Consider the following 16,559-nt stretch of genomic DNA (forward strand, 5'->3'; position numbering starts at 1 on the left):
TTGCATTATTTCATTATGGTCATTTTATAAAAGGACTGTGTCATCATCAGAAAATTATATTATATTATATTATATTATATTATATTATATTATATTATATTCCTGGGTCTGATATTAGTCCAGGTTTAATCATTCTGTCCACACAATAAGGTGCAAATATTTTGCTAGTTACAGTATTTAAATCTTATAATTTGCATATATTCTGAGTTAATTTCCTTTCTCACAGAGACACAAAAAGTATAATTAATTAATTTTTTATTAATTAATTAATTAATTATTAAAAAATACTATCTGCAAACTTTACCTGCTATTACCTCTCGAGGAAGGATTCTCAGAACTCCGCCCATTTTACAACCGAGTACTGTTTCTGACGAATCAGCTTCGACTTTACTCAATCCCCGCACGCCGAGCCAATCAGAAGCGCGATTTTTTTGTGACGCCCACCTTTCAACTCTTTCGCGGGAGCAATCCAGGAAGTCTTTCAATATTTCTTCAGCAGCGAAGATTTATTTGCTTTAAATTGTAAATTTGGGTAAGAAAATATATCGAAGCCGCTGATATATGTGTTTAAAATGCTGTTATTGAATGTGTATGGAGGTTTAAGCGAGTGAATTTTGCTCTCTTGTGGTCTTACCGAGAAGGAAGAGTGAGTTAGCGGTTTGGGGGGAGGTTGTGTCTCAAATGACTTCTTATTTGCTATGTAGTGTGCTAGATAGTGTCCGAAGCTGACTGTTTATATACCCTAAGTAGTGCATGTATACAGGGAACAGAGAGGTATTTGGAATTCAGCCGCTGTGGTTTGTTGTTTTTTTTTGGGTATGTGCTAATGTCTTGTGTATTGATTTACCAAATGAAATGTTGCACATACAGTTGAAACTAACCGATAATCGATGTTTATTCTTCTCAGTTGTAATATAATTCTGTTAATAATGTGTATAATATGAAAGTTGTGCTTGGTTTTCTCTCTCAGCCCTGAACAGTAAATCTGAAAGGTGGTGTCTCTCTCTTTGCAGTATAAACGTGTATGCGCATGCGCGTGCTTGTGCAATATAAAGTGGATTATATTCAGCATCCTCTTTAGATAGCTTGCTTTGACAATCTGCTATAAATTCATTGACTGTCAGACTGCATGCATGCATTTACTGTTCTCACTGTTAATGCATGACTTGGGCTTCTACAGTAATACAGCACTATATAAATATACCCCAGGGATAGCAGTATCAATATATGTGCTACTTATTGCTGTAATAATATACTTGCAATCCAATACAAGTCTTGAACCTTCTCTTCCTCTCTCTCTTTCCCTCTAAAAGTGGACAGATAAGTACGATGAAGCTCTGCAGAGCAGAATACAGAATAATTGCAAAGTTCACCGAACACCTACGTCCTACAAGGCAGTGTATGAAGATGCTGAAGGACCGATTCCCCAAGTAAGTGTATCTTTATCTTTTATTATTTCATCACAAGATAAAATGTACATATCTTATGTTACAAAATATCTAATATATAACTACGATAAAAAAGAATACAGTGTACTCTATATCAAATAATAAAACATTTGAAAGAAAATGAATCTTATAGTGCAAGATCTTATCTAAAAATTACACGATTTATATAAGACTTCTTAAAATGATCAGTGTTAACTTTTGGGCAGCAGCTGAAGTTCTTTCTACAGTTGTACTTTCTGTTTTTCTTTGGCTTCAATTCGCTTAGAGGGTGTTGACTTATACATTACTTTCTTAAACATTGTCTTGTCCTGCTTTTCTAATAATTCCTGCACGTTAAAAGCTCTTGATGTATATTTACGTTTATAGCATCTGTCCAAGAAACGTTCTACAGTTGTTAATTCAGCATCGGACGCGCCATAAATAGGAAGGCCATACCGTAAGTGATATTGGGAAGGTGAATTAAAGTACCTGGGGGTCAACTGTGCAGGAAAACGGGGGCTGCGATAGTGAGTTGAGAAAGAGAGCGCAGGCAGGGTGGAGCAGTTGGAGAAGGATTTCGGGAGTCATTTGTGATAGGAAAGTCCCAGCAAAAGTGAAAGGTAAGATGTAGAAGACAGTAGTGAGACCAGCTGTGATGTACGGATTGGAGACCGTACCCTTAACGAAGAGACGGGAGGCAAAGTCGGAGGTGGCGGAGTTGAGGATGTTAAGGTTTGCGATGGGAGGTTGGACAGGATAAGGAACGAGCACATCAGAGGGACAGCACATGTGAAGAGCTTGGGAATTAAGCTAAGAGAGATGAGACGGAGATGGTACGGGCACGTCCTGAGAAGAGATGCGGAGCATGTTGGAAGGAGGATGTTGAGGATGGAGCTGCCAGGCACACGAAAATGAGGAAGGCCAAAGAGGAGATACATGGATGTGGTGAGAGAGGACATGAAAGTGGTAGAGAAGGATGCGGAAGACAGGGAGCAGTAGAGACGAAAGATCTGCTGTGGTGACCCCTAATCAGGAGCAACCAGAAGAAGAAGATAAGTGATCTTGGGAAGGACGATACTAGTGAAAAGGTGATCAATCTCTAACTGATTATCTCCTTCCTTACATATTAATCTTAAAATAAAAAGGCATTTGTTGGCCTTAACAAGCTTTTCATGAATATGAATATCAAATCTACTATTATCTTGAAACGTTACACCCAAGATGGAAAGCTCACTGGTCAGCGGTATATCTGATACTGTTGGGAATTCCTCCGTACAACCTCTCTTCTGAAAAATCAATTCCTTACACTTAGTCGGGTTACTAGACATGCTATTATAACTAGACCACTCCTTAAACTGATTCACTAAGGCCTCGGAATTGTCTCTACCTTTCCATACTGGTATCGTCTGCATGTTTAAACAATACAGGCTTACTATCTATGCTTATCTCCAGATCGTTGAGAAAATTTGTGAACCAATGCGGGCCACAAGTATAACTCGCCTTGCGTTCTACTTGCACTTATAACTACATGACCGTTCATTTTCAGTAACTGGTTTATCAGGGTCGGGGTGGATCCGGAGCCTATCTTGGGAGTAAGACAGGGCCCTGTGTACACACCCGTTCACACACTGCTTCATACTTGGGGGCAATTTAGTGCAGCCAGTCCACCAACTGGTATGCTTTTGGGAAGAAGGAGGAAACCAGAGAACCCATACAGACATGGGAAGAACATGCAAAACTCCACTGTAGCACCGTTTTTGTGTATACGCCAAAATCAAATCAAATCAAGTTAATTTGTATAGCGCTTTTAACAATAAACATTGTCGCAAAGCAGCTTTACAGAATTTGAACGACTTAAAACATGAGCTAATTTTATCCCTAATCTATCCCCAATGAGCAAGCCTGTGGCGACGGTGGCAAGGAAAAACTCCCTCAGACGACATGAGGAAGAAACCTCGAGAGGAACCAGACTCAAAAGGGAACCCATCCTCATTTGGGCAACAACAGACAGCCTGACTATAATATTAAGTTTTAACAGGTAAAACCCTCAATTGTCCTCATGGGGCCGTCCTTCACAGGAGCGGTGCGATAAAACTCCGACCAGACACAGGGCACCAGGATGGATCAAGCAGGTCCGAGGGGCAGAAGAGGCCAGCATCTCAATCCCAGGATCAACATGTAACTCAGAGGGACAGATTGGGGGGGGGAAGAGAAACTACGGATAATGAGATCTAGGGTTAGGGTTAATTATCGCTCGTGAGATCACAGTGACGAAGTCTTTCAAAATATCACAATGTATTTATGTACGTATTTTAGTACGATTATATGGATTATCAGTATTGCATTTCAAGCGTTAATTTAATGCGGCATGCACACTAAACGTTTCCGAATCAAATTTACAAAATCGTTACCGGAAGCGCAGATTGAAAGGTTCGTGAACCAGATTTGTAAATCCAGTGTATACACAAAAGCACTGTAACATCACCACAGCTAAGGAGTGACCCAGAGACTGTGGAGCTTTGAGGTGTTAATGTTACCTGCTCTGCTTTTATGTCACCCTTAAGGCTATTAACAATTTCTTTTTATATATGTTATTTACCAGCTGGGAGGTCCGTATGGTGAAATACCGTGACCGAGGTCTTGAAAGTACTGAGCGAGGCCCTCTGGGCCGAGGTCAGTATTCAAGGCCGAGGTCATGGTATTTCACCATATGGACCGACCTTAAGCTGGTAAATAATATATTTATTTTTTTCTTTACCAAATTCTAACAGAAAACGAGAGCGCCCGAAAGGGAAAACCGAGCCGAGCCGCCATTTTGAATCCTCATTCACGGCTGTAATGCAAATGGCTTCCTCCTCGGTATACAAGTGCACTTCCATGGCAGGGAAAAAACTACATTTTGCTGCCTATGTAGTCCCCTATTTATACAAAATTGAGTCATTCAGGATTCAGCCATGTTTTTGCTCGGCGTTAGCAAGTTAGAGGTTTTTAGCTTTCTCCTGAAATGTTTTCTTTTATTTCTTCTTCCTCAGGGTAGTAAAACTCGCTTTCGCTCTGAACACTGTCGTTATCGCTATCCATGCTGTAAAATTAATGCTATTATGCTGAGAAATGCTGGCAAAAATTTATAAGATTTTTGATAATCTTATAAATAAATCTTATAAAAAAAATAAATGTTGACAAAAAAAATGCTACTATTTTTGTTGTTGTGAGCGAGCAAGTCACCAGAGGTCCGTAACTGGGGTCCATATCGTAGGATACGGACCCGCTCGCCAGCCAATCAGAGCGCAGGATTTTATGGAAACCGCACCGCGAAAAAAATGAATATATATGTTTACCAGCTGGGAGGTCCGTATCATGAAATACCGTGACTGAGGTCTTGAAAGTACTGAGCGAGGCCCTCTGGGCCGAGGTCAGTATTCAAGGCCGAGGTCATGGTATTTCACCATATGGACCGACCTTAAGCTGGTAAATAATATATTTATTTTTTTCTTTACCAAATTCTAACAGAAAACGAGAGCGCCCGAAAGGGAAAACCGAGCCGAGCCGCCATTTTGAATCCTCATTCACGGCTGTAATGCAAATGGCTTCCTCCTCGGTATACAAGTGCACTTCCATGGCAGGGAAAAAACTACATTTTGCTGCCTATGTAGTCCCCTATTTATACAAAATTGAGTCATTCAGGATTCAGCCATGTTTTTGCTCAGCGTTAGCAAGTTAGAGGTTTTTAGCTTTCTCCTGAAATGTTTTCTTTTATTTCTTCTTCCTCAGGGTAGTAAAACTCGCTTTCGCTCTGAACACTGTCGTTATCGCTATCCATGCTGTAAAATTAATGCTATTATGCTGAGAAATGCTGGCAAAAATTTATAAGATTTTTGATAATCTTATAAATAAATCTTATAAAAAAAATAAATGTTGACAAAAAAAATGCTACTATTTTTGTTGTTGTGAGCGAGCAAGTCACCAGAGGTCCGTAACTGGGGTCCATATCGTAGGATACGGACCCGCTCGCCAGCCAATCAGAGCGCAGGATTTTATGGAAACCGCACCGCGAAAAAAATAAATATATATGTTTACCAGCTGGGAGGTCCGTATCATGAAATACCGTGACTGAGGTCTTGAAAGAGGCAGGCCTCGGTCAGTATTTTCAAGGCCTCAGTCACGGTATTTCACGATATGGACCAGCCTTAAGCTGGTAAATAATATATTTATTTTTTTCTTTACCAAATTCTAACAGAAAATGAGAGCGCCCGAAAGGGAAACCATATTTAGAACCAACCTGCTACAAGCTCGTTTTCGGCTTTCTCCTGAAATGTTTTCTTTTATTTCTTCTTCCTCAGGGTAGTAAAACTCGCTTTCGCTGTGAACACTGTCGTTATCGCTATCCATGCTGTAAAATTAAGAAATACTATACTGAAATATTATACTATAAGAAATATTATACTGAGAAATGCAAAAATAAATGCTGACAAAAAATTGCTACTATGTTGTTTGTTGTCGTGAACGAGCGAGTCGCCAAAGGTCCGTAACCGGCGTCCGGATCGTAGGATTCCGGACCGCTCAAGCGCACGATTTGATGGAAACCGGAAATTTTATATTATTTTTCATTATCCTGCTAATTTCACCATCAGTGCGGCTGTGTAGAGCGTCAGCCTGCACAAATCAACCTCATCTCACGAGTGACTTGCATAGCTGCCAACTACTACGAATAAATCGTATTTATTACGATTTGTCGTTTTGATTACGAAAATACGAATTTACTACAATAAAATACGATTTTGCCAATTTTCATGGGTCATTTTCAAAGTCTATCACCAGTGGGATTCGTATTTGATAAAACACCGCTTCGTTCCAAACGGCAGATACTACGCCAAATTTCATTGGCTATTGCTTGTTCTCTCAGCCAATCAATGATGCTATAGAGATCTTGCAGTCACGTGACCGGAAAGTACACAACCGCCATCGTGTCGGTCAAAAACACCGCTGAATACTGCTGCACTCGTGTACAGAATGGATCAATTTCAACCGACGGACTACACGGCTCATTTTTCTAATGAACAGGTAACTAGATATATGTCTAAAATAAACGATCTACAGATTAGTGACCCTTATGGCTTTCCGGACGGAGTTTTCACGACCGGATTTTGAACTGCCAGCGGAATACCCGGACGTGTATGATTACCTCATCAACTTTCCCTCGCTGTTCAGTGGTGAAGCACTGCGTGCTTATAAATCTCTGCACAGTTATCTTTACAGAAATTCAGGATTTGTCAGCGACTCAGATGTGGCATCTTGTAAACAAGAAAATCCTCATTGGATGGGTAAGTCACTTAAGTATTGAGTATAGCACTGACCAGCTGATTATAGAATAAGGTAATTCCAAATCGTCCGTGTTGTTTACATGGATCTGGCGTTGGAGAGGTAGAGGCTTGGCAGTGGAGGTTTGAGTAGCTGTTTTCTGAGCTTGGTCAACAGGCCGGCTCTACAGCCTCGCTTTTGCTTCGGCTCCCAGCGCCGCCTCCTTCGCTTTGCTTCCGATAACAATCCACGGAGACCCCGCTGGTCTCGCTATCTGGTCTCATCCGGAATGTTTTTTTTTTTTTTTTCTCGTCCGGAATGTTGTGCATGCGATGGAAATCACTACAAACCGTCATTTTCTGCTGGAAACCAATGTCCAGTAAGTCCATACGGTTATAGTGGATATTGAAGTCCGCTACAGACGAACAACATGCAAAAATACACACAAAAAACATAAAAACCGTGCACAGGTAGGGAGAGCTTGTAGCCGCAGCCGTTGTAGTAGAATTGTATATAGTAGGGTTTTCCAGAAGAAAAGGTAGAAGTAAAAGCAGAAGTAGAAGGCGGAATATGGCGTTTGACCGACACGATGGCGTCTGTCACATTCTGGATCGGCTGTGACGTCACATGCAAGATCTCTATTAGATCATCCATGGCACGCTATCGTCTGGCCTTTGTTCACGAAGTTTCTGAACAAAGCATGGCGTTTCTAGCTTTTGTTATGAAGATGTAGCGTAGTACTAATCTCTAAAGAAAGCATGGCTAAGGGGTAGGGCCAGCGCTTCAAGGACTCGTACCGAGAGGAGTTTCCCTTCATTTCTAAGTCAAGTAAAGGCCTCTGCATGCTCTTGCGACAAGGCTTTCGCAGATAGCTTTTCGCAGACAGTTGTAATTTATCGTTGAGCGGGGAGTAATAGGCGTGCGCGATGTTATTCACCGCCACAACGCAAGGGGGCGCGAAGTCGCGAAATCGCTAGGAGTAGTTGGTGGGTGTGGTTAGTGGAGTGTTTATCCTCCGGTTACTTATAATGACTAGAACTGGAGTCGTATAGATGTACGTACTTCCTCACTTCCTCGATCAACCGCTCTTCGTGCTGCTCCATCTTCGCTCGTGTTTTTAAAAATGGCGGTAGTGAAAACAAACCAAACCGGGAAAGTAGGGAAGCGGAAGTGCGTGTACAGCGGATGTAGAGTGGACCAATCAGAGCCCTCTTGTCTGCGAGGCTGTCTGCAGTGGTCACAGTTTTTGGGAGGTGCACGCAGAGCGTCTGCGAAGGTGGGGGGGCTTCGCAGATGCCATCTGCGACGCCATCTGCGAGGACTGGGTTGTCAGCATAAATTGGCCTTAAGGGCGATCACTACGCGTTTTGTGCTCCATGTCGGTGAGGCATTTATGTGGTGCAATAACATCAACTGTTGACTGAATAAGCTCTAGTCTATTTCTCTGTGTACTTTGTCAAAAGTTATATGTGCCAACTGCATTGTTTGAAGTTTTTGCCTGATTCACTGACTATTTTCATACATTGCTGAAAAGAACTTTGCAAATTAATGTAAGATAATAGTTTAGTTTGTAGAATAAATTTTGTCAAACTATTTTGTTTTAGTGTGATTTTTCAGGGTAGTTTTGCTAGAAAGCTTTGGCGGCGGGGGGGCTTCCCTCTCTGACCCCCCACCAAGACTCAGTACCCAACCTTGTATTACTATTTACAATTTTGGAATGTTGGCAGCTATGGACTTGTATGAATTCAGAAAACAAGGGAAGTGTGAATTCTAACCCGACCCCAACGTTAACCTTTCTGTCTTTTTTAATGCAACATCAGCTGCGTCGTAAGACCGTATTGGTCAAGATAGTGAACGTGCGTTAATTCACAGTATAAAACATATATATATTTTTCCTTTTTGTCTTTCATGAGCCAATAGTGGTGTTTAAGTCTGAGCTGCTTCTTGACTGAGGTTAATAGTGCAACGAGGTTGTGATGTCATACATTTTCATCCTCTTTGTCGCTAATGGTCCTGATTCTAACGCCGTGCGTGTGTGTACAGAAATTCGACTGTCTTTCAAATTATGTCTTTTAAATCACGGTCCATGAAACATTTCATAAGGGTGTTTTTGTGCCACTCGAAGAGCCAGGTTTTTGTAGGTTTGTTTAAACCGGAGATAGGTTTTTGTAAATGTTCTTGATGGGCTGTGTCTGCAACATGCTCAGACTTCCTGTAGCTTTGGAAAAAGTCGTTCTGCACCAAGATGACACTGACCAGCTGTTTGGTGAAGGTAAAACATTCTTTCGTTTGATGACAACCATGTCCATTAGCTCATACACCCTTTGGTGTATCTGTATAGTGTCTCACTTGTTTTTGTGTGTTCGTTTGATGCTGTGGACTTTTACACACAGATACGCCTTTGAGATGCAAATAACGTCCATCGTCGGAGATGAACGATGGAAAAATCGGTCTCGTGTGATGAACGTGTGTCGATGTCTCACTGTAAACCACAACGACTTGCTGTTTTATTTGCTTAAACGGATCTGATGTGGAAGTTCTACTACTACTACTACTACTACTACTTCTCCAATATTCAAATAAAGCCAGTAATAATATTCATCAATCGATGCTGTTTTTATGCACTTTTTTTGTCAGACCGGAAGAGAAATAGCTAAACGTAAGAAACGAACTATATTACAAAAGTTATTGAAACAAAACGCTGCTTTAAGAAGTTAATGTGATGAAATGCAAAGATGAGCATAGATCCTGACTCCGGGTTAGTGTGTGTGTGTGTGTTCAGTTTCTGTGTATGTTTTCCTCATGTCCCTATGGGTTTCCTCCGGATTCTCTGGTTTCATCTCCTCTCCCGAAAACATGCCAGAAGGTTATTATAGTCAGATTAGTGACTCTAAAGGCCAATTTATGCTGACAACGCAGTCCTCGCAGATGGCGTCGCAGACAGCGTCTGTGTAGCCCCCCCACCTTCGCAGACGCTCTGCGCGCACCTCCCAAAAATTGTGACCACCGCAGACAGCGTCGCAGACGAGGGCTCTGATTTGGTCCACTCTACATCCGCTGTACACGCACTTCCGCTTCCCTACTTTCCCGGTTTGTTTTGTTTTCACGACCGGCATTTTTAAAAACACGAGCAAAGATGGAGCAGCACGAAGAGCGGTTGATCGAGGAAGTACGTACATCTATACGACTCCAGTTCTAGTCATTATAAGTAACCGGAGGATAAACACTCCACTAACCACACCCACCAACTACTCCTAGCGACTTCGCGCCCCCTTGCGTTGTGGTGGTGAATAACATCGCGTATGCCTATTACTCCCCGCTCAACGATAAATTACAACTGTCTGCGAAAAGCTATCTGCGAAAGCCTTGTTGCAAGAGCATGCAGAGGCCTTAAGGCCCTGTCCACACGGCAACAGATTCAGGTGAATCCGATAAAATTGTTTATCGTTTCGGCCTGGCGTCCACACGGCACCGGCGTTTTGGGTGCCCCAAAACGATATTTTTTGAGAACGGTTTCCAGAGTGGAAAAATCTGGCAACGGTGCCGTTGCGAAGTCGTCTGGTCGTCTAGAACGGATTTGTTTACGATGACGTCACAACCACATGACTAGAACAAGCAGCACTCACTCATTCACGCCGGGTAGAAGAAGGGGTTTATGCGCATGCGTCCTACGTCTTCTATTGTTCTGGTGTCTCCGATGGGACCGTCTTACAGCGCACGTAGAGGTGTGGCATGTGTATTGCATCGTTTTCAGCAAGCGTTGCGTCGCGTTGCCATATGTACCTGATATTTTACTGATCCGTTGCCCATGTGGACGCGATATTTTTTTTTACCCGCTAAAAAAAAAAAATCTCGTTGCCGTTGTTGTGTGGATGTAGCCTAAATTGCCCCTAAATACCAACGTATGTGCACGATGCTCTCCGATGAACTGGTGTCCAGTCCTGGGTGCTTCTCGGACACACCACGGCCCTCACCAGAATAAAGAAATTATTGAAGATGAATAAACGTTTGAGTAAAGTTCACAGTAATTTTTATGTCTTTTTTTTTTTCCCCTCCGTAATTACGAACTGGAAAACCGTACACCCTGTCTGTCTTTAATAAATAATTAACGTTGGAAAATTGGCGTAAGCCGAATGAAACTGGGACGTGCTGTTCGTGTCAGACCGCATCCCCATCACCGTCACCCCATCGTTGATTATTTTCCTAGAACAGCACACGCTATCATGCTTTATCCTTTACTTACCAGTTGTACATTTAAGCTTTAAGAAATGAGCAGGACCGTTTGAAGGATTTAAGGCTTAATTGAGTATAATTTAGTGGTTGGTGATGCTTATTTTCCAGCTAAGTATATTTAAAAGTGGCAGGAAGGTAAGAGCTTTCACCTCAAATCCAAACCCAGAGCATTTAGGATAATCACTGAAGTTGTTGCAGGATGTCATTTTGATGAATGTGCTGCACAGTCCAGTGAGAGTTTAGCTGCCATTCACTTAGTGATTTTGGGTACGGGGGAGCGTTTTGCTCTTAAATTCTCGTCTAGACAACTACAGTTTAGAAAAACAGACGGTGGCTAGGTTGCAGATTGCCTTCGTTTAGCCACTAATGTTTTATGGACAAAACAACTGGATGTATATGATCTGCTTTTGGCATCACTGTATTATCGGTAACGAGTTAAATAGACTTCGTATGCTTATTAAAAAAAAAAAGAATCTGAATGTAATTGCTGTTTGTAATTGATTAAGCAATTATTTTCTCTAAATGAGACTCCCGGCTTTGTATTAGTGGCCTGTTTTTACATACAGAGAATTGAATGATGCAGTTTTTAGTACTACAGTTTCTACAGACAACAGTAATCAATATTGAGCTTTCAGATACATGAAAATACACTGAAAGCAATTAAATGAAGCTTAAAACTTTAAGTAATAAAAACCGAACGACTTGAAACCTGAAGGATAATATTAAATATACATGTTTGTAGCCATTTGAGCAGAACACGAACGCTCGGATTTTGTCTGAATGGCTCAAGAAGTCATGCTAGCGCTGAGATGATCAAATATTTCCTGCCTTCAAGGGACTAACACGGGCGCTGCGTTGGGGCCCGTGTGAGGAGACGTACAGTACGTGCTGTGTTGAAAATCTTTTCTACCGAATCGACCCCGGTACTTTTTCTGGATAGTAATGTCACACAGTGTTTCTGATTGGTTGACGTCGTCAGTAGGCAGTTTAAGCTCTTGGTTGTGTCTATGGGGTTGAATTGAAGATAACGTTCGTGATTGTTAGCAGTGCAGTCCGAATATGAAGAATAAATCATTCGGCTGTTTTTCATGGAGGAAAAAAATAAACGCAAACTTGTTTTGGCAAATCGATTCTCTTGACTAAAATGAAAAATCCATTTGGTGGTGCAGAACATCAGCTAAGTGTTTCTTGATGATGATTTGGTCTGTATCGTTGGATACGCCATTACTAGTCTAATTTTTATCCCTCTGGCGTATAATGCGGGTGGGGGGGGATATATATAGCTATCGCTCTGTCTGTAAACATTTTAGGCCCTGTCCACACGATAACGGATTCAGGTGAATCTGATGATAATTTTTATCGTTTCGGCCTGGCGTCCACACGGCATCGGTGTTTTGGGTGCCCCACAACGATATTTTTTGAGAACGGGTTCCAGAGTGAAAAAATCTGGCAACGGCGCCGTTGCGAAGTCGTCTGGATGAGTAGAACGGATTTGTTTACGATGACGTCACAACCACATGACTAGAACAAGCAGCACTCTCGCTGTTTTGTATGAACCACTGCATTGCATTCACTTTTGTATACAGCTTTTCTTTTAAATAAACAAGTAACTGAACCATTTCTTGAATTTCTTTTTTTTCATTGGATAAGACTGCTTTTCAAAATGTTCACACACAATAAGAAAATTAAGTTATATAAAACTATGCACACTAATAAAACTAATTTGTACACACAGAAGGCACGGTTTCCTCGCGTAGTCGCAGCCGCCATCTTGTTGTTGTGTGCTTGTTTCTGTGAGTGCTTCACACCGGGTAGAAGAAGGGGTTTATGCGCATGCGTCCTACTTCTTCTATTGTTCTGGTGTCTCCGATGGGACCGTCTTACAGCGCCCCTAGAGGTGTGGCATGTGTATTGCATCGTTTTCAGCAAGTGTTGCGTTGCCATATGTACCTGATATTTTACTGATCCGTTGCCCATGTGGACGCGATATTTTTTATTTTTTAAAATAAAATCTCGTTGCCGTTGTCGTGTGGATGTAGCCTTAGTTTCTGGAGCATAACTCAAAAACTATTAGGAACTTTTTTTTCACGAAACCCCACCGTTATGTTAAGTGACTATAGGAGTTGTACCTTTTGACATTTTGGGATTTCTGTGAATTTATTTATTTATGTATTTTTTCGTATTTCCATGGCAACTTAGGAAAATTTGGAATGGGAGCTGGGGGGGGATATGTCATCATCTCCTGATGACTCCTGTTTTGTTGTTGTCGTCGTCAGTGTGACATGTAAATTTATTTATTTATTTTTTTGCCTTGCGACGTCACAATGTTCGTCCAGTCTCATTTAAAAGCCACTGTATATTCTTGTTCATATTTTGTCCTTATTGCTCGGCCGTATATTCTGTTGTGGACGTATCGTATAAGCCGGGGTTAATGGCTTTGTTTGTGTGTCTCCTTGACAATGAGGGACTGCTCTTTATTGAATGTAACACATGTAATCCCCCAAGGCCTCCGAGGCAGCCCCGTTCCTTTAGAGGTCACTTAGAGACTCGCATGAATTGGGAGCTTCCTAGTTTCATAGTGCTGTAATCACTGCTAGAATAAGGCACTGGGTCCCCAAGGGATACACGGCCTACAGTGAACATGCCTTTGTTATTGGCGTCAGCGTTTTATAGAATATGATATGTGCTAGGCCGATCCCCCAGCCACTGGGTTTTTTTTTTTATATCCCATTGTCCTTACAGGCTGGCCTGATGTATGACCTAATTTTCATGTATTTTTCCCCCAATAAATCTGTGTGTGTTTTTGTTTTTAGGCAGTTGTACTAAAACTCCAATCTGGCTCATATTTGCCGTTTTCTTCTTTTTATTTTGACTGCACTCGGATGATCGTGCGTGCCAATAAATTCTTGCGTTAGGAGGCTTTGATTCATTTTTGTGTTTATTTTCAGATTGCAAAAAAAAAAAAAAAGGCAGGGAGGCTTCGCAATTTTAAAAACACGAACATTATCTAAGAACGTGACAGACAGGCACGGCGGTAGTGTTTTTCACAGCCTGCAAAATTATTCTGCTTGTCCAATCAGCTGAGCCGGGCTCTGGAGGGTTAGTGATTGGACTGGCAGGAAATCAGGCTCTTAAGACATAACATATCGACTAGGCCATCCATCATCTCTTAGCATGCGCTGAGGCACGGCAGTGAGAGGCTGTGATTTCCCCCCTCCGCTGTGCCTCAAAGCCCAGGGCCTTAGTCAGTGCTGGAGTCGAGACAGGCAGCTTGCCTGGGTTTTTTTTTTTTTTTTGGGGCGGTTTAGGGAACAGCGAGTTCTGTCCTTCATCGCTCCTCGTGCAGCCTGTCCCTGCTGGGAATGCCATGCTCACAGAATCATAGCAGAGAATCCCTCCAATCTTCCAGCCTTGTCACACTGCTCAACCCGCTAGCCATGCTGAACGCACGGCCACATGGACTTAATGAAAGAATATCCCATCCCCTTAAAATCAGTCTCCCGTATTATTCCGATGTCACACGCACGCTGCGGATATCGTGTCATTACAGCACCCAAAGCAGTGGACATGCATTCGTTGTAAATACGAGCACGTCGCACATTCGCCTTTTGAGTAAATACGGACTGTTGAACCTTTTCCAGGAAGCGTTTTAGGGGGAACTGTGGAGTTTGGCAGACCTGCTAGGCTTCGAAGAGATGTAATTTAGGGACTGACCCTAAATAACAGCCAGTTCTACTTACGAAATGGTACTTTTTCGAGAACTATGCGCTGGTAACTCCATACTTAGAATTACGATTGTGTTTATCTGACTTTGTTCGCTTTGTGAAATATTCTTCTACACCTGCGACTGAATTTAAACGTAGACAGTTTATTACATTTTGGGCTTCAGTATCGAAAAGAGTAGTCAGCGCGACATCTTGAATGCACGTGATGTGAAATAAAATATTTATTTCTAAATGTAAATACCGACTGTAATAAGCAGTCGTATTTGAATCCAGCCTCTTTTTTTTTTTTTTTTTTTTGGTCGTTTAAAGCTGATTTGCACCGGGTGCCTGAGCCCTGACTATGAGTTTGGCTGTAGTGGGGGATGCAAAGTCCCTCATCTGTATCACTCACGTAACACAGATGTTGGGAGTCATCTGTCAGCCTGGCCTCTCCTGCCGGGCTCGAGTCGTTCTGAAGGGAAAAGAATTGGACACGGTGCTGTCACTTTTTCCCCCGCTCACAATGGAGAGCCATGCAAATCCTGCACACCTCCTGCTTGGCCGGCCTGTCCTGCCACTACAATGAGACTGGGGGGGGTTGTTGGGCGGGCGTGATGATGGCGTGATGGCCCAGTGGAGGGATGTGACATCAGGCACAGGCCATTCTCTCTCTCTCTCTGCACTTCATATTAGAATTGGAAATGCTCTCACGATGCTCGCCTGGCTGACTGGGATCATGTGGGACCGGTGTCATTCCCCTCTGGTCTTTGTCCCAGGAGTGTGACGCCTCCGTTAGCCCTCTGCGCACTGCTATGAATGAATTTGGGTGTAATGATCACTCCCCTCTTTCGAACGCCGTTCAGCTCCTTTGCATATGTCTGTCGAGTTCGGCGAGCTGGCCTGCTGGAGTGGGGAGAGAATAGATGGGTGCAGATGCTCCCATCTTGGATGCGCTTTAAAAGCGAGAGAAAGCGCACACGCTCTCCCCCTTTCCACGCGCAGACTACCCATACGTCCACACGCATCCGTTCAGAGTCCCTGAACGTTTTCAAAACGGGCCCTAATGTGCCGTTTTCATCAGCACCGAGGCGGGCTGCAATATGGTGCCAGTGGCTCGCTTGGGGAATATGAATGTTGATTAAGCATGCACTCAGCCTTTTGAAATTCTGAAGAAGTGTCAGAATAATGGATGTTGAGCAAATGTCAAGCATTTGTTAATTTCTCTGTTATTCGGGGTTTATCTAGTGTGCTCTTTGGAGTAAACCCGAGGCCAGTGTTGTTGTGGCATGTGCCATTGATATGCTGATTTTCTTGGCGGCGGACACTTTGTTTTCGATGGTAATGCTCAAGCTGGGGTTTGAAGCAAAGGAGCTACTCATTGATTATTTATTGCAGTTATGGTGTTTATCTCTCTATTACATGCCTGTTAATCCGATAGGACGGAATTATACGTTAACCAGTCTCGGTATTGTCGCGGTTACTGAAAATTCATGAGACTTTTTTTTTTTTTTTTTTTTAAGCTGTTTATTTTTATGTTGGTTGCTGTAAGGTGTCAGCGTTGTTATTTGATTCGAATGCTCGTTGCTTGGTCAGTGCAGTTAAAACTTTGTCCTTGCATTAGCTAGCAGGCTGTCTGGCTCCCAGAGCTACTGGCCAAGCATTTCTGTCTTGTGGAAGACCACACGTCTCTGTCTCACGGTGCAAACAAAAAGTGGAACTGGCAGCTTCGGCTTGTGGTTTTGGCCTGGCCAGTGGAGCGCTGTGCTGTCAGGGATGCACATGGCCTCATCACACAACTGGGATTGTTTATGTGGTTAGGCGTGAGGAAGAAAGCCAAGGGCGAGAGAGAGAGAGAGAGACAGTGGACATGAGAAAGACCTTTCGCTTGGTTTCGAGC

General features: G+C 42.6%; 1 protein-coding gene across 2 annotated transcripts in view; it reads left to right on the plus strand.

Annotated features, from left to right (window-relative positions):
- Nucleotides 1–456: 456 nt before the first annotated feature.
- cdin1 (CDAN1 interacting nuclease 1) overlaps nt 457–16,559 on the plus strand; it is a 172,579-nt gene continuing 156,476 nt past the window's right edge. The window contains exons 1-2 of one of the 2 annotated variants that reach the window (XM_060934604.1): nt 457–532; nt 1,314–1,430. In XM_060934604.1, the coding sequence (XP_060790587.1) occupies nt 1,330–1,430 (101 nt within the window). In that variant the 5' untranslated portion in view covers nt 457–532; nt 1,314–1,329. Of the gene's footprint in view, nt 533–1,313; nt 1,431–16,559 lie in introns of those variants that run through there. The other variant, XM_060934605.1, reaches the window with a different exon arrangement.

The sequence above is a fragment of the Neoarius graeffei genome, chromosome 11 (assembly GCF_027579695.1).
Source record: "Neoarius graeffei isolate fNeoGra1 chromosome 11, fNeoGra1.pri, whole genome shotgun sequence".
Classification (NCBI taxonomy): domain Eukaryota; kingdom Metazoa; phylum Chordata; class Actinopteri; order Siluriformes; family Ariidae; genus Neoarius; species Neoarius graeffei.